Genomic DNA, 24566 nt, shown 5'->3' on the forward strand with positions numbered 1-24566 from the left:
CTAGAACCATGAGTCATGTTAACCCTGTAATAATTAAATCAACTCTATGGTTATGTCAGCAGCCACTGTCCTAAATACTCTCTTTTGCTGTGCTCAAAGTTATGGATAAGAGGCTACAGCATACCTAATGTCCTTTTAATATTTTCCCTTTGTCAGGGCCCCCTACTGACCCAAAGTATGACCTCCTTTTTAAAAGAACCATGCAAATATTTTGAGATGGGTATCTCCAGGGCTGCTACAGGCCACCTTCTGTTCTTATTTATCAAGATTCATGGCAAATGGAGGTGCTAGACAACAGAGCCTAAGCTTGTATTCTACTATGGCTTTTCACAGTCACTATGGCCTATGAAAAGAGCATCACCATATCAACACCAGTCCGTCTGGATGTGGAAAACAAACAGAAGAGCCCCTGTAAAATTGATTTGCCCAAGGGTCACTCTGGCTATAAAAATAAATACCAGCTACAATCCAAACATACCAAAGATTGATCCTCAGAAAGCAACTGTCATTGAGAGAGAATTGTCATCTAATTTTGCACCTTTCCACATTTTTCACATTTCCTTTGTGAGCCCATGGGCAGTCCCTTAAAGCTGTGTATGCTGGCAACTATACACAATCAAACATTATGTTCTGAATTAATATCTGAATTTTTATAAAAGTAAGTTTGCCCCAGAGAAACACTGATTCCAAAACCCAGTCCCAGTTACACTGTCTATACACATGCTTCTGGGGGAGGGAGGTGCTTTAATTAGAGCAGCTCCAATGCTAAGGAGCTGCTCTAAACTTATGTAAACAAAAGTTATACATAAACTGTTTTAAGTGATCAGAAACTGGTTTCAACCTGCAACAGAACAGGAGCTCAGTGCACATAAACCAGTTTCAAAATGGCTGAAACTGTTTTAAGATAAACCTGGTTGAATGTAGTATCAGACTTAACTGATTTGGGTCAAACCAATTTATGGAACTTCTGTCCCAGGCCCCTTCCTGGTTCAAGTTAAATCACAGTCCCCCAACATGCTTTACAGCCCCGGACTGGGCAGTGCTATCTGCTCCAGAGAGCAGGGCTGGCTCCACCCCTCTGCTCCCTAGCTGGACAAGTGAGGGCTGGCTGACAAGGTGGTGGTGGGGGCAAGCCCAGCTGGGGATGCACCCCTTGTCTGCAGGGGGGGTGGAGGGGTGCCCCCCCCAGGCAAACCCTTGGCTGTGGGCTGGGGCCAGGGAGGGGGGTTAAACAACTTTTCCCCCACTCAAACTTACTTCTGGCTATAACTATGGATTACAAATCCCAGAGGCACCTGGAAGCAGGAAAAGGAAGTGATAAACAGCCCTGCAGAATCCTGCTGCTATAAGTCTGGACTGCAAATCCCAGAGACCTTGGAGGCAGCAGAAGAGGAAGTGAACACATAGCCCACACTGGCTATGTGCCAGAGAGCCATGTATGAGTGCCCCCCCAGCTTCTGGCTTGAGCCAGTGTTTCAATTTAATTGGTGAAGCTTAGATTGACCTGCAAAGACTGAATCAATTCAGCCTCAGGCTTTTTGACTGTCTGTATTTAGCCCAAGAACCTCTCTAATTAAAGTGCCTGCAGCATCACATATATTCAGCATTCCAAACTTCAAAATGGTGGGCGGGGCACTTGAACTAAAGCTCATTTGACAACCTTTAAAGTGCCCCCACCACCACTGTGAAGTGTGGGGATGCTGAATACAAGTGATATGGAGGGTGCTGGAGCACATTAATTAACATGTTCTGGTAGACTCTGTTAACTGAGTCTGCTCTAGCACGTGCTCATTAGCATGTGTCAGAGCAGACATCTGGCACATGTATAGGTGCCCTCAGATTTTCCACTCCTTTTTTGACTCTATGATTCTCACAGACCACAGACCACTCTTTTACATTTCCCTTACACACATACACAGTGACCCACCCACTCTTGTCATGGCTTCTGCAGCACTAAAGTGACCAACTTCCAGGAAGCAACATCTGAGACAAAATCCTGGACATGCTATAGACCTCCAAAATGAGTAGCAATTTATACCACTATCTGGTTCCCATTACTGTGGTTTCCATAGTGAGGTGCTTCTGATTAACTCCATTGAGGGGTGGAACTAATATGCTATGGCAAAATCTTGTATAAACATGCCTGTGTTGCTCCATACTTAGGAAGCAGCCCACAGCTACTACCATTTATGCAGCCCTGTGCCCAAGCCGATGACTTTAGGTGCTGCTGAGAGGCTGGCCTGTGCTCAGTGCTGTGTGAACATATTCTTAGTGCTTCCAGGAGGCAGCCCATGGCCTATTAAACCACTATATTGTCACCTACCAACTGGAAGCAATATAGCTGTGTTCCAATGGCACCAGGAGGCAACATCTGCTGCACCTTCACAGCAGAAGTTTCATGGTTGTTAATGAAACAGGGGTTCCTAAGCAGCTGGGAACTACATGCAATTGCTTGGCTAGTACTGTCCTAAAACTATCCCTGAGCAGAACACTACTTATTGCCAATCCAGGACAAATGTTCTTGAGGACTGACTCCTTTCAGGAAGCCTTGGAGGCACAAGGACACAGCCCCAAAATTCAGGGCTGTCCAGGATGGTTGATCAATCACTTTTTCTAGCACTGGGTACAAGACAATCAACTCCCTCTCTGATCTCTTGGTTCTAATCCTCTAAGGGAACTTACAAAACATCTTTCATAGATAAGCCTATGAACTTCACTTCATTAATCTACTGGCTCCAAAAAATCATGGACTCAATATAGACATTGGATTTATGACACACTACCACCTGCCTGACATCTGATTCACCACATACCTGCCAGACCTGACCTCTTACACTTGTCTTCCCCCACACTTCCTCCCCTCACCTCCTTTTCTGCCCTTTGTCTTCCTATTTTCCAGCTATTTACTTTTTCAGTCAGCCTCTTTTCTACCTTGAATTACTACTACTGTAGAGTCTCCCTTACTCACCTTTGTTTTCTTCCCTCTGCTTCCCCCCTCCTGTCTCTGCTCTATCTTTTATTTTCCTAATTTCCACCTATTTACGTACCCACTGACATCCTGTCACCCTTTTAGCTTCTCGCAGAGACTTCCTATGCCTGAAGAAGGGTGATTACACCCAAAAGCTTGCAAAGAACCTTTTTCCAACCACACAGTTGGTCTAATAGAAGATAGCACATCTATCCAAAGAAACCTGCCTGCCTATGTCCTTAGAGCAACATGGATACAACCAAAAACCCATTTATCCAGTCCCCTAATTTAGTTCTATTCCTATTTACAAACCAGGCAGGTTCCACTGACAACCAAGCAGTTATAGAGATAGCTCAATGCTTTCATAAGCAGACAGCATCCTATTCAGGGTTTTAAAAAAAAAAACAGTTTGGGAAGGTTGTAGATCCACTCTCCATTTTTTGTTTGTTTTCATAGCTAATGATACCTTATTTAGAAAATCTTGGTTACTCCTTACACATAGGGAAACTTCAAGGATGCATAACAGCACCCAGGGCTCAGGGGTCTTCAAATTCAGATCCAAGCCTGACTATCTGTTCTTTTAGCTCTCAAGGTCTACAAGACCGAGCCACTTTGCATAGGTCATGGGCATCTTATTTTTACATGCTGTCATTAAGACTGAAGAGCTGGCAATGGATTCATTTCAACTGGGGCTCTTCTTTAAATTGTTGAAGTTATTTAAAATCCTACCTGATTGTCCAAATGCCAACTTTAGGCCCATGGTTCAGAAAGTATAATTTATAATCCACCCCTGTAGGAAGGCACTGGGTTTACAAAGACAAAAATGACTGCTGCTGACAAGAATGTGAAGAGTAAGTGAATCCAGAAATTAACTAATTCTATCAAAGAACTTTTGTCTTAAGATAAGATACTCAAGCACCTTTATCTTAAAAGAATAGGTTATTTTTCCCCTTTGAAAGGCATCCTGTGTTTATATGCAAAGATCTCCCTTTCAAACTAATTTTCCCTCTAAGGTGATGAATTTTACCCGGATGTACATTGCTCAAAAGTCAGTGCCCATTTTAAAAATGTCATTGCATCTCTATTCAGCAAAGCCCATTTTTAAGGGTCCAGTATTCACGGAGCCTGTGTATTTCTCCCCCTGGGAAGTAAAAAGAAGAAAAAAAAAATTATTCTACACTAACGCTGGTTAATAGCAGAAATAAAGAAAAATGACAACACTTTTAATCTACCATGATCCCTCCCAAATACATTTAAATTTGTAAAGCAACAAGAACATTTTCACAGACAATGGTCTGGAAGTTACATTAGTTCCCAGGGAATTTGTAAAGAGTTTTTCTCGTTACCTTGGTAACTGCTACCTTGGCACCCTTGTTGATAAGCTGCACCACATTATCCACTTGGCCTTTGTATGCAGCTATGAGAAGGCGTTCTGAAAGCACAGCGACCACATCCTGCTGGCTCATGAATTAGGAGAGAAAGGTTTTCAGGGCAAGCAGTGGGCAAGTTCTTTTAGTCCAAAACAAAAGCTTCAGATCAGTCCAAGCAGTGTTCACAGAAGCCAAAGAGGGACTCCAGGTCACTGGAAGGTGAATTTATTACTATGCCATTTTCTGGACCTGTGGATTAGAAAACAAAACCACTATCAGGAACCTTTTTCAAGCTGAAACACTGTGGCAGCTCTTAACTGCAACTCTCCAATGCTCCTGGATTTTTTTTCAGTTGGGAATGGACCACACAAAGAAGGACAGAGCATCCTGAAGCTGGAATTATTGCTTTTCTACATTCAACAGACTGGGATTTTTATACAATGCATTTTTGTGTATATCCTCCCACCTCCTATCTCGTTTCTCATTCACAAGGATAGAAGCAGAATTATGTTCCCACATAGGTGCTAACTCCATGCCACAATGATGATAGAAAGACTCCAAAGACACTGCACTATACACAGATCATCCCTTTGCAAGGTATTCCAGGCAGGTTAGTTGTGAGACAGCCTCTCTTCCCTAGCATTCCCTAGGTTCAGATTTCTAGGATGCTGAATCTGAAAAACACTGAGCTTTAGGGATCAAAATCCATTCCCTTGCAGGGATAAAATTTCCCAAATTACTATTTGAAAGTGTTCTTGCTTGAAATAACTGGAATAACTACAGTGTGCATAGTGCTTATTTCCCTCCTTTATGAAGATACAATAAACTTTTTAATATGCAACTAGTATTTCCATTTTGTTTAGTTTAAGCACATTTTGTGTGAGAAGGAAATTATAATGGAATATTATCTTTTTCAAGTGTTCCTTACTATTTAATAGCTCTTTGAATGATTATATGACTTGTTTGGTGGTTTCAGCATAGTTATTAAAGAAACACCCATATTATAATCCCACCACAGTATGTTCTGTTATTTTTTTTGGTCTGAGCTGCAGGTGAAATCATGCACTGAACTTCCAACCTCTACAGATTGAGGTATATTAGTGGGACACAAGGGCCAGGGACAGACATTACACGTAAACCAGTTTAAGTGATCAGAAATTGGTTTAAACCTGTAACAGAACAGACATTCAGTGCACATAACCCCGTTTCAAAATGGCTGAAACCGGTTTGAGACACTGGCCCCAGAAGGGAAGAAGTTTATTCCCCACCTCCCTCCCTATCCCACCAGCATGGACCTGCACTTCTCCATACTCGCTGCTCCAGCAGCAGAGGCATAGCCAACTCCAGCAGTGGCCTTGGCCGAATTAATTCCCTCCTCCCTGGCCCACCAGCAGGAACCCGAGCCAGGTCTGCTGGGCACTCTTCCCTTGCTGCTGCAGCGGCAAGCTAGCATGGCCCCTGGGGCAGAGGGGGCAGGGAGGCTGCCCCTGGGAGACCGCAGCTGGGTTTGCCCACCCCGACCACTGCCGCTGCTCGCTCCCTGCTTGGGGCAAGGTGCGGAATAAGGCCCCTACTGCCAGAAGCCAGAGGGAGGAGGAATAACCCCCCTCCCTGCCTCCTGCCCAAAGAGCCCTACTGGCCAGGCTCTGGCCGCACCCCTACCAGCAGCAGGGCGGGGGCACGGCTATGCGCCAGCTGGCAGGGCCCCTTAGGCGGCAGGCATGGAGGGGATTATTGCCCCCCTCTTCCCTCCAGCATCCAGCGGAGGGGGCAGTAGGGGGCTTATTCTGCTGCTTGCCCCAAGCAGGGAGCAAGTGGCAGCAGTGATCGGGACTTGCAGACCCGTCTGTGGTCCCTTGAGGGCAGAGATGCTAAAGGGGGAAGAACCCCCTTCCCTACCCCTTCTGTCTCAGGGGCCATGCCAACCCACCTCTGACTTCACCTGGCCCTGCGACTGCAGCAGCAAGGGAAGATCCCAGCAGATCCGGCTTGGATCCCTGCCAGCGGGACAGGGAGCAGGGAATTAAACTCCGCTCTGGCCAGTTCAGCCAAGGCTGCCCAGGCTGGCCATGCCCCACCCCCAGCACAGCCCCCCTGCAGCTGAAGACATGCTCTAGCAACCCCCACCCCTGGCTCCTGACCTGAGCAACTGCAGGCATGTGCCTGCATTTCCTCAGTCCAGAGGGAATGTCTGTACTGTTACAAATTGGTTCAACCTAGGCAGGTTAGACTAACCTGCAAAGGCTGAATTAATTCAGGCTCTGGCTTTCTGAATGTCTGTCTCTAGGGTAAGCTAGCAACAAACTATCTCCCTCCTCCCCCTCCACCCCGCATGATGTTACTAACCGACATCAGTATCAATATCCAATGAGCTAAACACTCTGAATGAGATTCTTTAATACGCACCAGTCTTAAACAAAGGTAAGATCTACTAATACACTTTGGCAACACAAAACAGGTTTAAACCCAGTAACTGGCAAGCTAAGTGGGGTTCACAGTTGCTTTGCCCCACTTGAGCATCCACGTACACCTAAACTACACTAAATAATTTTTTCTAAGGTTGTACACAAGCTCACCTGTTTTAAATGTCTGCTGATGCAAGCCAATGTTTTAAAATATTTTTGAGCTGGTTCTAATGATCACTTGGCAGCAACAGATAATAACAATCCCTCTATAGCAACTTTTATACCCACAACTCAAAGTGGCTAATAAATATTCCTGAGAATCAGGCAATTCTGTTTACATGCATTTTGTAGTAGTGTTAGAGCGAAGGTATAGCCATGTTGGTCCAGGAATGAAGCAAGGATTTTTTTAGGTTTATATCTTTTATTGGATCACAGTATAGCTGGAATAAAGTTGGACAAGTTTTCAAATGCAATGCATTCATCATCCATTCTGGAGATCACGGAACAGGCACACAAAAAGTTTAATGATTTCCCAAAGCCAATAACAACTTACCATTAGGGCCTAGAAATGATTCTCAGAACCCAGTGCTCCAGACCTTGCTCTGAATATTAGCTCATACTGTTTCCGTTTAGAAGCCTCAGGTTTCATTTCCACTCCTTTCCTCCTGATTTCTAGGTTGGGAAGCAATGGGGGAGTTGCGGAGGCAGCACACTGAACCCCTCTGTGGAAAGACTGCTTGGTGGGATTCAAAGGCGATACAACCAGGGGTAAATGAGGAGTAGGATTGTTTGTCTGGTGTTCAGCCAAACACCTGATGGCTATGCTAGGACGTCAGACTATAACGAGGATAAAACAGACAGAGTCCTTATATCTGTAATGGGTGTGCAGATGACATCATCAGCATACAAAACCCATTGTTCTTTTCCAGTTTGATAGCTAGTTCAGTGCCACAGGTGATATTTACCATGCTAGGATGAGCCCTATATGCCATGTGCCAGATTAGAAAGCCATGAAATCTATATGGAATGTAATAAATTATGAAGAAAAATGGATAGTTAGATCTTATCTCCTTAAACATTCACTTTTCAGTCTTTAATGCCATATAAATAAAATGAACCAACCAGATCTGTAGTTATTGTCATAAATGCATCCACATTATTTTATTCACATTCCAATCCAGTCATTTGACTAATCCAGTGTTTTTCTCATTCCCTCCCCTTCATGACCATTATCCAGAAGGAGGGCAAACCTTACAACAGGACTCTCTCTCTATAAGGTCTTTAAGTAGGGTTGGGTATTTGACCTATCAAATAAAGTTCAGTCAATTAACCAGTCAACTATCAGTCAAAAATTGTGAAAAATAAGTCCAAATAACACAGAGAAAAAACACAAATTTTTCATTTTGAAATGTGACAAAAAATAATAAAAATAATATTTTTGTAAAAAAAAGAAAAACCTTCAAAAATGTAGGGTTTTTTTGTAAAACTGCTATAATCTTTGAGCAGTCAAGAATATGCAGTCAACTGACCAGTCAATTATCAATATTTAATAGTCAATTGACCAGCTTGCCAACCTTATCTTTAAGCAGCAATGTTTATTTTTTTGCCAGTGTGTGTTTGTGTAACAGGGGTGTCTGAAAACATGCTCGCAGGCAAGCATACTATGGTTTCCAGCTCAGTTTTACAGCTACTCATTTACCCCTTCCTCATTTGCCCTTATCTTGTTGCTCATGCCATTGGAGATCTGTTCATATACAACTATAATTGGCTTTGATCATCTTAAAAAATCTGTGACCAGATGCTGTTTATTTTGTTTTCCTTCCAAAAAATCAGTATCATCTGTGAGATACGGAGAGCTTAACAAAGAGTATCTCAAGAAAGAACAATGCAAACATCTTCCTGACAGTCAGACATGACGGAGGAGAAATCAATGGAGGCACTTTGCATGCTTTAACCATACAATTAGAAATGACAGAAATGCCCACTAATACTCTAATGACTTGTGGCTGAACAGGTGTTTAACATCAACGCTGCAAAGTCAGGCTCTCGCATAAAGCTGCTAACAAATCAAATGTTAGAGATTATACTCACTTTTTGGTCTGATTGTTTTCTCTATCTATCTTGCTCTCTTTTCTGATTAGCGCAGTAAATTCTTTCTTGGAGAGATCATTAGCCTCTTCAGCCTGCCATGCTCTGTGATTCTGTAGTGATTTACAGTTACAGCATTGCTGCTATAATGTATTTTTCCTTCTTGCCTCTTCCACTGATTGAATCATGTATTAAGCATATTAAAGAATCGATCTGACTAGAAATCTTTTATAGATTTTTGCTGTGATATTTATGCCTCCTAAGTCATCTTGTCCTCTTTCTCCTTTGCAGAAGCGTGTTGACCTATGAGTTACATTCCTGTTTTTTGATCCTTTACATTTTTTCAGCTACTCTGAACTGTGGATTACTTGCAACTCAGCAGAACACACTTGACTGGAATAGAGCTTGAATGACCAAGAGATCCATTTGTCCTCTCCTCCGAGGAGATGCAAAAGAAGCAGAGAAAAGGGAAACTCCATCTGCCTCATCTTTATTCTAACAAATAACTCTTTCCCAGTGCAACAGATGCATGGAAACTCCACCTCAACAAATCCTCTGCTGGGAGTCACTTCACTACAGCAGGAAGACATCAGCACTTCCCAGTAATATTTAACCCTCTGTCTACCTTGCATACCTATGTAATTTCCTTTCTTAAATGTTTATGTTGTAAAAATAGAAAGACAACACCTGTATAAGCACTAAAACAAAGCTCATTATACTGCTGTGCTTTTACTCTAACACTGTGAAAAAAGAATTCTGCAATATGATATATGCTCCATATCAATTCCTTGGTGCCAGTGATCTAGGTCCAGGTGCAGCTTCCTCATGAAGCCAGCAGAACCTACAAGTCCTGACTTCCCACAACCTGTTCTAACCAACAAGCTGCAAAGTTTCAATGCCAGACTCTGGGTCGATAATCCTACTGCCCCCTTGCTTCTTAGGCCAGTGGGGAGCACTGAAGCATAAGAAAATTCAATCTTACTGTGTCAGTGAGATTAAAGTATTCTAAATTTAACCTCTTTTAAATTGAAATTCATCCTTAGTGCACCATTGTACCTAGAATCAGATCTTACCTTGCACAGGTTGGGAAAACAATACCCACTTCCTGAATTCCTCAAAGAAAAGCCTGCCAAGTATGATGCCCAGAAATGAAGGAGCATGGCTCCACCCAGCAATCACTTCTGAGAACAATTTGTCCGGTAAATCAGTCAAGCATGAAAAAGGACAGCTCTATTGACTTCATAAATTAATATTTCAGACCCATAGCAATGAGACAATGCTGTGAATCTTGTCAAGTTCTCCAAATATCGATATCTAGCAATACCCACAGATTGGAGCAACTGGATGACTCATACAGTGCCATATACACCTCAGGAAAATTTTGAACGAAATAAGGTGGGTGGGTGGCTGGCTGCTCTGTAACACAACGATCAAGCTCTTCAGATTCAGTTTTTCCTATCTATAGCTCAAAGAGCAGGCAAATATCATACCCTTGCACATACCCTCCCCAAGGACTATTCCAAGACTGGCTGATCAGTCATATCACCCATAAAGAAGCTCAAGCAGCAAAAAGACAAAATAGTTACCTTAAGATTAAAGTCCAAATAAGCTTGGAAAATCTGAATATCATTTCTCAGGTATGTTCAAAGCCCAGAAGGAGCTGGTAATATCATCATATGAAGTAGGCTAAACATATATATGCCTCTCTGAGCAAATTAATCTCTAAGGTACCACCTTGCCCTCCCTTCTGCCAGACTTCAGAATAACACAGCTAACTACCTCTCTCTAGTTCCATATGTACAGCAGATTAGTGTGGCACTTCCAAGAAATATAGTAAAGGTTTTAATGGGTGCATGCAGACATTATACTTAGACCAACCTAACTAGGGTTAGATCGATTTAAGTGCTACAGAGATCAGGTTAACTCATGCCCAATATAAACGAACATATGTACACATTTGGAGCACAGGCCCTGGACTGGGAAAGCTCAGCTGTTCACCCCAGCCCCAGGGCTGTACTTTTCCTACCCCGCCACCCCGAATGGGCTATTTTTAGCCATCCAAGCTCCCTACCCACAGAAGGAACAACCATCCCCTGCAGATTGACCTACCCCAAAACCCAAACACCCACCAGCCACCCTGCAATCCTGGCAAACCCCCCTAAGACCCACCAACACATCCCCTGTCCCCCCTGCCAACAGACCCACTATCCCCTCCCTATTCTGCCTGCCCCTCCCTCACCCAACTTATTTAGATGGCAGTCCTGGCAAAGCTCCCAGCACCAGTGAATGTGTGCACAAGTGAGGAGCCAATCACGTGACTTAACATAAGCTGTGTGATTGTAGATTGGGTCCTTGTGAATGTGTGTACATGCCCAATATCACTCACAGGAAGTAAGTCAGGTGGCATCATAGTGACTAACTGGTTTAGAGAGACATGAACTTTCATAGGCCACAAGCTGCTTTGTAAGATGCTGTTCCAAATTTCAGGTAACATAACTTCAGACGAACACAGGTTCTGACTTCAAACTAACATGGCCAAACATTCCACTTGTGGGAAAAACATCATTTTATGGCAATACCCATACCATTCACTCTCTGTAGCTTCAGAAGAGGCCAAAGTTTCAACAATCACAAATCTATTGACTTTACAAAATTCCACAAACACCAAATAAAACCAGCAAACAGGAACAATCTTGCACCAGAAAACAAAGCATTACTGAGTTGTTAAGCCCAATCTAAATAAAAGAACACTTACATAGCCAACAGAATTTATATTGCGTGCATCCCGCTTGATATCAAAGTCCATATACAAAACGTAGAATTATAACTGAGATTTTTTCTGTAATAAACTTAGAACTCCAATCTTCACCTGCTGGTGAAATGATATTGAGTCTTTTGAGTAAAACAAACAGTAATCTCTAGGTTCTTTATATACAGTGTGAAGAACAAAACAGGATTTGTTATTAAATGGGAATCATAACACTACTGAAATCATGGACTCACTAGGGTCATTTCCATAGTAAAATGGTTAACCTGTTTCATAACAGCCACACTTATTTTAAAACACCTTTACGTGCTCTCTACTGCAGTTGTCATTTGCTCCAATTGCTTTCAATGCAATATGTGTTTTCCTATTAACACTTATAAAAATCTATAAAATGTTCTCTTTCTATGATTACCTTAAGATTAAGGTGAAAATGCTCTCATCAGAACCAAGGATGCTGGTTTTCTCGATTTAAAAATTGCAAATTCTCTTATTAAAACCCCTGAAATCCGCATTTTTTCTGTGATTAAAATGAAATGTTGATCTAATACAGGGGTGGGCAAAATGCGGCCCGGGGGCCAGATGTGGCCCGCCAGGCCATTCTATTCGGCCCACGGGGCCCCTAAAAAATTAGAAAATTAATATTTATCTGCCCCTGGCTACCTATCATGCGGCCCTCCATGGCTTGCCAAAACTCAGTAAGTGGCCCTCCACCCAAAATAATTGCCTGCCCCTGATCTAATATATATAATATATATAGTTATCAGTTGAACACAATGTTTTAACTGATATATTTACAATGTTAAAGCAATTTGGAAGCCTACCAGGGCCTCAATAACTATTCTTATATAATAAAAGGGCTTAGTCAGTCTGTCTGTCTGTCCGTAATGCTATTGGAGCACTCTGATTGATTAGTGAAACAACCAATCAGAGTGCAGAGCACCGCCATGATGGCAGGGATGTAGGGTATGGAGCGGAGGCGGAGGGAGGACAAAGCCAGTGGTGCTGGAGGTGATGGCAGCGTGGGGTACTGGCAGAGGAGATGGCAGGGCAAGCTTCCCCCCTCCCTGCCGCTCCTGGGAGGTGGCACCGATGGTACAGGGTGGTGGGTAGCAGTGTTCTGTCCCTGACTGCCTCCCTGCCCATCATTCTTGACAGGCAATTGTTATTTATTTTGATGAGCAAAATAAATTCTAAATACCTATACATTTTGGCGTTTGATTTTGGGTTTCTTATCATGGAAAACCAGAGCTCCCCCTGCCCTCCTTGGTCACCAGGACAGGGGCCAGCTGCGGCTGCCCCCTCTCCTTCTGCTTTGTGGCGCTGAGCAGCCCTGATATGGTGGTGCCCTGCCCATGCCATTGCCCCTCACTCCTGATCCACAGCCCCCTGGCCCTGCTGGCGCCCCTCACTCCACCCACAGCCCCCTGGGCCTTGGGTCCTGCCATGCCCAATGTAGCATAAATACCATATTTTCTCACAATATGCCCTGGAACATGACACAAACCTTGCTTTTGAAAGGCAGAATGAAAAAAACGATCTTTCTTGTACCAAGTATCTGGACAAAGCAGACCAATTAGCTCTGCAGGAAACATTGTGCATTTACATGTGTGACCCTATTAGGTCACAGTAAACTAATTAATTCCACAGAAGGGTAGTACTTGTAAATACAAGCACTATCCTGCTGCAGAGTTTTGGGGGGGGTTTGCTGCGCAGCAATACACGTGTAGAACCTAACCCAGGTGCCTGATCATGCCAGCCAACTGGGGCCATATTTCTACCTGCTGCTGAGCCACATGGCTCGGCAGCTGCAGGGACCTCATGGTGCAACCTGCTCCTCTGCCACCCAGTGCAACCATCCACTGCTCGGGCCCAACTCCCCGTAGCCCCTGACAGCCCGGGACTGCCCCCTAGAACGCAGGCTACACTGCCACTGCCAGCCAGAGCCGGGGCTGACCCTGTGCTCCCTGCCAACCTAAGGCTGTCACCCAGGCAGCTGTAGTAACTATTGTTACTACATTTCCTCACATATAACGCACACTCCAGTTTCCAGCAGCTGTTTTGTCTGGGGAGGGAGGGGGGACAAAAGTGTACGCTGTATAAGAAAATATGGTACTAATATTGTATTCTACACATTCATCTACTAGGAAGGAGCTGGGAATTTCCTAGACTCTGTCATTTACTTTCCTCTCTACTGATACACTTTTTTATTTCAGTTTTTAAAAACTTTTCCACATTGTAACACATCTTTTCTTTTTTTTACTAACTTAAACAAATTGATCATGAAAAGGAAGTTGACCAAAGTAAGTAGTATTGTGCAAAAATCAAAGTACAAACAAGGCAAAGCACTATGAATTCAGAGCCATTTCCAGTCAATGTGTATTTTTCTTTAACCACATCAATACCATTTATTTGCAACACCCTTTTTTATACTGGTCAACATTTTTAAACTTAAATGCTGTTGAGAGATTAAAACAAATGCTTTGGAAAATCACAGAAGTTCTCACAGCTATTGCAAAAATTGATTGCATTCATTCTGCATTATAACTGCTTTTACTAGGATCCCTGTTTGCAGACACTGGATTCACCGTCTGCTTCAGATTTTGCCCAGTCTGGAACATACAAGACTCTTGTTTTTGTGTTCTTTATTAATTCTTAGTTAACCCAACTGTTATATAGTCACAGTCTCTTATAGAGATTCTCCCTGTCAATAAATTTTGCCAGGAAAAGTAGATCAATCTGATCTGTCTCTGTAACAGCCAACTGGCTTGCTTCTAAACCCAGTTACCCATGCAGGCTACAAACATGGTAAGCTGTTGCAGAATCTCCTGCTGCTAGCAGAACTTTTCATCGAGCAAGGTTCTTCAATCCTTCCACTCTGAGCTTCATTAAATTTACATGCTTATCTGACTGGCAGCTCTCTAATGATGCCTTGTTACCACCAAATATTGTGAAGTGTATATTTTTACTTTTACATAAAGCCAAGTAAACAGCTTTAAATAAGTGGCAGAGACATGGAGAGTAGTTTTACTAAGATCAAATTGGCAATTTCAACTCATCAGTGAAAGACAGCTTCTTGAACAAAGTCAGCTGACTCCCCCCCCACCCTCACCCCTTGCTTTGCTTTCTCTCTTACCAACCTGCTGCTCTGACTTTCATTATCCTTAGGAAAAATGTGTGTGCAGGTAACTTATACAGCATTGCTTTTAGAGCAGGGGCGGGCAATTATTTTGGGCAGAGGGCCGCTTACTGAGTTTTGGCAAGTCTTCGAGGGCCACATGACAGGCAACCAGGGACAGATACATATTAATTTTCTAAATTTTTTAGGGGTCCCACGGTCCGGATGGAATGGCCTGGTGGCCACATCTGGCCCACAGGCTGCATTTTGACCACCCCTGTTTTAGGGTATGGTTCTCAATCAGTGTACTTTGTCTTGGGCCATATATTCCAAAATGCTCAACATCACTGGTGTTTTGTGTGTACTGATCAGCAATTTAAGTCTTAAAACTTCAGTACTCTCCACCCTCCTCTCCTTCAGCCCAGAAAGTGTCTATAAAATCCAGCTTCTCTTTCAAGGGGATTTTCCAGTTATATAACATTTATATAACAAAATCTATTGTTTAATAAGAAACGTTATATATATGCAAACACATGTGTGTGATGCCTGAGTGCTTGTTTGCATGCAAACAGGTAGATTCTCTTTCCAGCTGACTGCTGTTTAAAGAGAGGTGCCAGGGTCTGACCTGTAAGAACTCAAATAGACATTTGGTTGTGCTTGTGAGAAAACAAAGTTCTTTGTGTTTTTGCCTTCACACAGAAATTCAGGCACAGTAGGATTTCAGGATGTCAGAAATTTTGCTTCTGCATTATAGCCAACTCTTGACAAGCTGAGACCTTATCCAACTCCCACTGAAATGGATGGGAAAAAAAGCCTTGCTGGCTTTAATGGGAGCAGGACTGAGCCTACACTTTAAAATCTGCTCTCAGATCCATTCCTGTGGGTTCTATTACCCTGCCCTTTTTACAGGCAATCCCCACTTAGCACTCTTAATTGGTTCCTGAAAAACTGAGCCATAAACAAAACGAGCGCTAAGTGAAACCAAAAGTATTTGAGGACCCAAGGTGGCAACTGCAATTGTTTTTAATGACCCAAGATGGTGACCACGAGCATTATAATGAAACTCGCTGAGCACTAAGTGAAATCAGGTATCAATTTCAAATGAGCATTATAGCAAAATAGCGCTAAGTGAAACAGTGTTAAGTGGGGGTTGCCTGTAATCCCAAACATACACACTCCGCCTGAGACCCCTTTGTCTGAATTTACTTCTCTGCTTTCGTACAGCCTACAACAATGGTTCAAAACTAAGCAAGTCCTTTATGGGAGTGAGTCTTGCATTGGGTTCATTCCTGCTTATATTCACCTTACCTCTCAGGGGCCTGTATTCCAATGTCAAAGTGAAAATTAGGACTTCTACTCAGAAGGGGATATTTATCCCCATCACAAAGCTACTGTACAACTGTACTATATGAAACCAGTACACAATATGAAAATGAAAAACAGCACAGGACACCAGTGAGGAGCCTGAAGGGACAAAAAAGAAGACTGCAAAATCCCAGTGCACACAGGCAGCACTAATCCTTCTCAAGCACCCATCGCTGTCATTTGTAAGTGGTAGTGGGATAGATACATGTGTCCAGCCACAATGAATATCCACGGATTTCCCTCGAAGATGCAATGACTGAGCTGAATCAGGCTAGAGTCCAGTATTAAATTACTGAGTATAAATGAACATCTGTGATGAGGATTCTGGCCAGCTTATTTCCTCCTAAATAACGTGGAAGAAGGACCAAGATGATTTATGTTACCGCATCAGCGATTCCTGTCAGCATTTTCAGAGGGAAGGGGAGGTGTTGTTATTTATATTAGCACAGTGCCCAAAATTTGCTAAGCACTGCATATAAACAAATTAGCAGAAATCTAAGAGTTCAGCCTATACCCTTAGGCCAGGTTTACACTTTTACTGGTATAAGTCATTGGAAACCAGTGTCTATGTCCATAATAGAACAGAAGTTTGGTTCACACAGACTGGTTTAAAAATGGCAGAACCCAGTCTAAGATTTGCCCCCCGCCATCCCCAACAAAGGCAAATGTGTGTTCTGTTCACTACTGATCTAAACTACACCGCTTACAGCAAACCACATAACTGAGATTCCACCTTGGGCTTCTTGAATGCCTGTACCCAGCCCAAAAGTAGTAGAAGATGGTGAAGATTGCAGCATGTTATACATTATAGGGCATGCAAACTAGATGTAAAGGCACTGGCTGGAAGGAGAGACTTGAATATTATTAAACAAAAGTAGGCATATATACACATACCTTTTTGTCCCACAATGCGCTGGAAATCCAGCAGGTCAGAGCAAACTCACGTGAGCTGAAACACACTGGCTGCTTTGCATATAGTTGTATAAATGGCAAAATGCACGTCAGCTCACAGAAAAAGGTGTTAAAACACTTCCAACGTGTTTTAGTTCAAAAGCGTGCTGCCAACATTTTCTCAGCACTGACAAGCATTTTGCCACTTACACAACTGCATATGCTGCAGTGCTGGGCGCTTTTAAAAGTGCCTGGTACCGTGGCATAAGCATGTGTACAAATGCCCAGTGTTTCTATCTGACATGGAGAAGAGGGATTGATTTCAAAAGAGAAACAGTGATTTTTTTTATTGACACTTCCTTGAGACTGAAGACATTTCTCAAGTGCTGCTTCTTCAATGGCCAAGCTTCATGAAAGCACTTTTACAGAAGGGGGTCATGGTTATCTGAAGATCAACTTTAGAAGAGAGAGCCTCCACAGGGCTGAAAGCAAAGCAGGCCAATATTTCACAGGTAATGCTGACATTTCAAAATGTGTTTCCATTTTGAAGTGGAATCATTTTAACATGATCTAAAAACTGAAAGTTCTCATTTCAGAAATATTTTGGAATTTTACTTCAAAACAAAATTTTCCTTTTCAATTTTTGATTTTTTCATTACTTTTATTATTTTTCATTATAAATTTTCATGACATGTCAACAGAAGTCATGCATGGCATGTAATAAAATATTTACCATAAGTCATAAAACACAAGTAAATCAGTAAAATGAATAAATAAATGTGATATATGATTACTAACATTACGTACAATGCATGATGATGACATTATTTGACATGATATATTATGACAATATTCTTATTGATGTACTCTATTACTTTATTTCATACTATTTCCTATATTTTTAAACCATTAAGAGTGTTCTTAATAGAAAATGAAATAGCTTATTTTATTTTCTTGTTCAATGTATTTCCTGCTTCTGTTGTAATGAAACACTTTGAGCAAGGAAAGAAAATTATCACTTACTGAATTCCTTGGAGCAGCAGCAATTTTTAAAAGGCCAAGAAAATTATTCTAGGCTTACACAAGGATATTGAAACCAATCTCCAATTACTACATTTTCAGATCAAAATGCGAAAGTATCAAAATGTTTCAGGAGAATACAAATAAAAGACACTTTCGTCCAATTAGTACACCTAAGAGCTGCCCTTACTCTCAAAGGTGACATAAAGCTCTGATATAAAATAAATTAATTACTTTGACTATAGTATTTCATATTATAATGTGTCAGTATTATGATGACATGACATGATATGCTGTATTATACACTATTCAAACTAATGTGATAAATAATATAAAAATAAAATAATCCAAATTAAAACTTTATTTTGAAACTTGTCCCAGATGAATTTTTCTAAACAATATTTAACATTTGGATATTTGTTTTCCCAGAAAATTTCCTCTGAATCCATACAACTCCACCAAAACAGCATTTTCTTATGGATCACTTTCAATTAAAATTTACCAACCTTCTAAAGTTGCAAATTAATGGAAAAAATTTAAGAGGAAAATACTGGCTGGAAGGAGGGGGTGCTTATCCATATAATAGAAATAAAAAACAATGTGGGCTGATCTCTCTCTATTCTCACTTATATTGCAGAGAATTTTTTCATCAAATATGCCTCAGGATTTTATACCCAGCACAACAGAACTGCCCTAAAGGTGTCATATCACATGATATCATGGTAACAATGATGAGGGGAAGTGCAAATATCCAGGGACTGCCACACTTTGGAAATTATGTAAGTGAGAAAGGGACAGAAAGAAACTGAATGTGTGCATGTTAGAATGAAAAACAAGAACATGGAGGTCACACTCGTCAGTGAGAAGCAGCAGTTATTATACCTTTACAAATCAGCGTAGCTGACATTAATTCTCAGTTACTGAACAGGATGTGCTGATTCTCTACCACCTTTGCTAAGAAACTGTCTACGATCTCTGAGCAGAAAAAAATATTTTTAGGCTTAAACTAACTATATGCAATTCAAGGGAACTGCTGCTTTAGAGGCAGTTCCAAAACCCACTGCAGTCCATAGAAAAACTCCCACTGACTTCAGCCTGCTTTGAAATACAGCCCAGAATAGTACTTGGATGCTGGCAAATGAACTCAAAACTTCTTTGAATTGCTCTTGAGCAATTTTTTCCCCCAGTGAATTAAATTTGCAGTTTCTGGGGAACCAAACCTATCTGTGAATTCAGACTAAAAATGGTAAATAGCTACACATGAGGAAAAAAATAGGAAAAATAAGTAAGTTGGAAAAAAATCTAAATGCTTCATTTTGAAGCTTTTTAAATTAAATGTTTTGAACTTTCACTTCAAAAAAGGGGTTTCATTTCAAAGTTGGCCTGTATAAATTTTGACAGATTACTGCTAGAGGTGTACCGACATATCAGTTGCATATTGAATTGGCACCAATAAAAGGAAAAATTAACATCATTGGCAATCAGCTTTTTTTGGCCAGTGTACCTGATAATGTCATTGATCCATGCCGCGTGCATGCATGCAGCCACAGGATGCACGGGGCCGGGAATGTAGCCAGGCAGCTTGGAGAGCAGCGTCTGGCTGGTAAGCCTATGGAGGGGAAAGGCCATGGGGGAGAGAAGGGGAATGGGGGGCCCTATTGAGGCCCCCATGGAGAAGGAAGGACTAGGACAGGGGCAGGTGCAGGCACTGCCCAGCTGGGGCAGGGTGGGGTGAAGGGCAGAGCCATGAGCAGCTTATTTGGAGGGTGCAGGGGGGCAGGAAGGGATGGCAGCTCCCGCCACTGCATGCACTCTTTGGGGAGGTATGGGGGGCATGTGCCCCTTGGATTTGTGGGGGGGGCAAGGTCAGGCGCAGAGCCAGGGGCTGTACTGGCCTTTTTCTAGTAGGGGGGCTGGGCTGGGGCTGTGTTCGGAGCAGGCGGGATGGGGCGGGCAGTGGTGGCACTGGGAAAAGGGGCGATGGGGGGGACTATGGCAAGTTTTGGGGTGGCCATAGCCCACCCCGTAGCCCCCCTCCCAGTGCCAGTGCCCTTCCTGGCCACCTTAAGCACAGCCCTGGCCTAGACTCCCCACTGAAAACAGGCTGGCACAGTCCCTGGCCCTGAGCCCATCCTCACCCCATGCACAAATCTGGGGGGCACATGCCCCCCATGCTTCCCCCAGGGGTGTGTGCAGAGGCAAAAGGCGCTTCCCCCTCCAATGAGTTGTCCATGGCTTCATCCTGCACCCTGCCCCAGCTGGGCAGCACCTGACCCAGCCCCACTCCTTTCCTCATTGTGGCAGCCTCAATTGGCCACCCCCACACCCCTTCCCCCCAAAGACTTACTGGCTGGATGCTGCTTTCCAAGCTGCCAAGCTGGATATCAGCTATTGGATCGGATTGGCCAATATGGCTGGTTAATAATCAGCCATCGGTATCAACCAAAAATATTTTTATTGGTGCACCCCTAATTACTGAAACAAAAAGCAAAGCAAGACAGGTTTGGTCAACCTAAACACTGAACCCCATTCTGACAATTAAGTCCCCTACCCCCCAAAACAACAAAAAAAAAACCCAAACAAAAAGCCTACTGTGTTTATTCGAATATTAGAAGATCTTGATTATAAGATGACCCTCCCCCCCACCAATAATTAGATTCTATATATGGAAAAATTATAAATTTGATATAACTTTCCAAATTTCCCAAATGGAAACTAATTTTTGGAGGTTTATCTTGAATTTGTCTCTCTCCCACTGCTACATCAGGGAAAATAAAACTGGGGTGGGGTCAGGTAGCCTCTTGTTCTCTGCCACCTCCTGACTTGCAGCCCCTTCCCCTGTCCTTATTGTCAGACCTTGCTATCTTTGAGCACCTGGAAATAAGGAGCAAATCTGAATACACTGACCTTGAAATAGACAAAGTTGTAGCAATTTGCACATAGTAACCATCCAGACTTAGTTCATCTAGAATAAATGTATTTTATGTTTTTTTAAACTGTTGCAAGCTTTTGGCACAGGAACTCCATAAACACACTTTTAAGTAAAAGTATAGCACATACTTAGAAAGAGTACAAACTATGCATTATACTAACCCAAAGCCAAAAAAAATGATAAGTTACTATATCATTCATAGGGCTGGGCACCAGCAAAGTAAACAGCAGTTCAAGTGATGGTGACCCTACAGCTCAGAACTGCTCGTGTGTGTGTACTCCAGATATACCACATAAAGGATTTATGTGCTAATTAGCCCCCAACCGTGACTGGAACCAGGTGTTCTTGTCATGAGTCCTGGGACCCTCCAAAAATATATATTCAGAGGAGGCACAGGGCAACTTGGTCTGGCTCCATCTCATGGAGGGCAGGCTCACACTAATCATGTGAGACAAGCTGAGAGAGAGGCCAACAGAGCGATTCTGGGTGAACTGTTTGGGACTCCATTTGGTGATGTCTGCCAGACATTTAAGGCTAGTGAAGAAACAGGAATAATTGGAAATGGGAAAGAAACGGAACTTAGCTCTGGGAGTGAAGAGGAAGTTGAAATGTGTGCAATGTGGTGGCTCACTATGACTTGGAAAAGAGAGAAATACTCCACTCAATGGGTACTACCATATGCCTTATTCAGTTGGGGTGCCCATCAGCATGTTTGCCCAGTGTGGGTCACCTGTTTCATGGATGGTTTCCATTACTGAGCACACACTGCTTTTAGCTGCAGTTCAAAGACAGGCAATGTATTTAATGCAGTTTACTTGTATGCAAATGTAAGATGAGGGGCTTTTGTTGATTCAGGAAGAGACAACTCACGTTATACTTGCATAAATATGGTATTATTCACAGAGCCCTAAACCTCTTATTTCAACAGGTAATACTTATTACTAGACACAGAGTCTGGTCATTTCATTAAACATTTTATGTTAAACCAGTGAATTGAGTTATATTGTATCAAGTTAAGGGAATAATGAATGGCTTATGCATTGTAGAAGTATTTACCTCTATGTCACAGGTTCAAGCCTAGACCAGGTTCACAGTGCTCCAAAATTATCATCCAATACAGGGCTATAGAACTTCTGAGTGGCTGGGGGGGCCAAACAGTGGGGAAAGCAGTGCCCAGGCAGAAACCCACAGGCTGCAATTGAACCCCTTGTGGGCCACATGTTGCACAGCCCTGAACTAATAGCTTTGCAGGGTTTTATGTAAAAAAAGAAAAAAATAATTGAAGCTCTCTTTTCAGACCCTTGTGCCCATAAGTCAAAAACAATGTCACAAGGTGCAAACATCCTTGTTAGCAGTCTCAGCAGAATGTCAGGACTGCACACAGAAATTAGATCATCTTCTCCTGTTTTGTTTTCCCTGTGTGTAAAACAGAAGCCCACTAGGTTGGAAATGAGGTTGACAGATAAATAGAGATTTTGAAATGTTGAAGCTTAGACAATCATTACATTTACTTAATCCCCTTCCCCACAAAGCAGAGCATCATACCAAAACTATTCTTGATGCTTTTATGACACTACTATTATTTTTACTGTTACTACTACTAGTGTACTACTATAGCACCTAGGACACCTGGTCACAAACCAAGCCCCTAGTGTGCCAACACTCTATACAAACATAAAGTGTTACACACAATACACAACAAACACATTATCACAAGGTACAATCAGCTGACAGAAACAACATGAGGCCCCAAAACTATCTGTACCCAAAATTACCTTTCCCCCCATCTGTTATAGGTTAGTTGGGTATTGTGAGTATATTAATTTAGTTGTAGATTGATTGAGTACTCTAACTGTATTAGCTACTGGGCTTTTTGGTTTGGGATTGAGGAGGGGATGTTGGGAAGGAAAGTAATGATAAGTTTTATTTATAAAAAAGAAGAAATTTTATTTATAGCAATAAAAGTTATAGTTTGTATCTATGATAGTAAAAAGGTTAAGTTAATAAATAGATAATATAATAATATAAATTAAAATTGATAGCGATAACAAAATAAATAAAGAAATTAAGAGTTTTTATTTGGTTAGCAATTTATTGATTTTTTTTAGTTAGAAGATATACGTTAAGTTGATTTAGCGAAGATAGATATTTTTGAGCTGCGCTTTTTGGAGGGAGAACTGAGGGAGGTTTTTTAGTTAGGATTTGGTTTTTGCTTTCATAGGGAGTAAGAGAGATTTGTGGGGATATAGGATAGCAATGACTATTTTGCTTCATCCTTCCCTGAGGGTTATTTAATGTGTGTGTTTTTTAATATTTTTTTATGTTAATTTTTTGGTTATATAGTTATTTATAGTGTTATTTTATAGCTGTTATTTTATGGGGTTAAAAGGTGTTAGAAATTATTATAATAAGTTATTGTTTAAGTTTGGGTTTATTTAATAAGTAAATTATATTATATTATTTTGGGGTTTGAGATTAACATCTTTTTATTTAATTTATTATGTCAATTATATTTTGTGATTATGTTTGTTAATTTTTATTGATTTTAAGTGAAATTTTATAAATTAGCTATGTGTGCAGTTATATTTTTTAGTTTTGTTTTTTAAAGTTTATGATGTTTGAACATTAGTATAAAAACTATATATAAATTTTGTGGGTTGTATTTTAGACAGATAGAAAACTGCTTATAAGCTTTATTTCAGATATCTTCAAAAAGCATTTTCTCTTGTTATAACTTGCTTGTTAACCCTTCTGGTTCTGGCCATCACAATTTACTTTTTGTTTTTTGAAGTATTTGTTTTATAAATATGATTTTTGCTAGGTGGTATATGTAGCATTAGTGTGAGTAATAATATGTATTTTGGCATAAATACAATAATTTATTTTATGATAATAATATTTGAGGATTATAGTAAATAGTATTAGTTTTATGATTAAATTTATTATTATTGTAAATTAAGGAATGGGAGTATTTTAGTGAAAGTATATATTTGTATAGTATAAATTATTTTATACTATTTACACAGCGGGGGAACGTTAGCATATTTAATAATTTGCTTTTGTGGGGGATGTGAGAGCAAGTTGTTTATTTTTTGGGTATTTTTAAATAAATTGTTGATGTAAGCTGTTATTTTATTTTATTTTTTTTAGTTGGGGTATGTTTATATTTTGAACTTAGGACTTTGGAAGATTTAGGTTAAGGGTGAGATTTTTCAGCTGGGTTTTTGGCTATATTAAAATAGTTTTTTGGTTTTGGACATTTAAGATAGCTGATGCTTTTTGGAAATTTTGAGCTCAGGCTAGTTGGGTATTGTGAGTATATTTAGTTGCAGACTGACTGAGCACTGCAACTTTTTAGCTACTGGGCTTTTTGGTTCAGGATTGAGGAGGTGATGTTGGGAAGGAAAGTAATGACAAGTTTTACTTATAAAAAAGAATAAATGTTATTTATAGCAAGAAAAGGTATAGTTTGTATATATGACAGTTAGTAAAAAGGTTAAGCTAATAAACAGATAACATAATAATACAAATTAAAATTGACAGTGATAATAAAATAGACAAAGAAATTAATTAAGAGTTCTCACTTGGTTAGCAACTTATTGATAGTCTTTCAGTTAGAAGATACATGTTAAGTTGATTCAGCGA

General features: G+C 41.2%; 1 protein-coding gene across 2 annotated transcripts in view; it reads right to left on the minus strand.

The window, feature by feature from the left end:
* Window positions 1-24566, minus strand: part of ANKRD6 (ankyrin repeat domain 6) — a 165219-nt gene that overhangs the window by 78684 nt on the left and 61969 nt on the right. The window contains exons 1-2 of one of the 2 annotated variants that reach the window (XM_019520347.1): window positions 8835-9328; window positions 4315-4587 (exon numbers count right to left, since the gene is read on the minus strand). In XM_019520347.1, coding sequence (XP_019375892.1) covers window positions 4315-4434 — 120 coding nt within the window. In that variant the 5' untranslated portion in view covers window positions 4435-4587; window positions 8835-9328. Of the gene's footprint in view, window positions 1-4314; window positions 4588-8834; window positions 9329-24566 lie in introns of those variants that run through there. The other variant, XM_019520348.1, reaches the window with a different exon arrangement.

This window comes from Gavialis gangeticus, unplaced genomic scaffold, assembly GCF_001723915.1.
Source record: "Gavialis gangeticus isolate Ggan-Ray unplaced genomic scaffold, GavGan_comp1, whole genome shotgun sequence".
NCBI lineage: Eukaryota > Metazoa > Chordata > Crocodylia > Gavialidae > Gavialis > Gavialis gangeticus.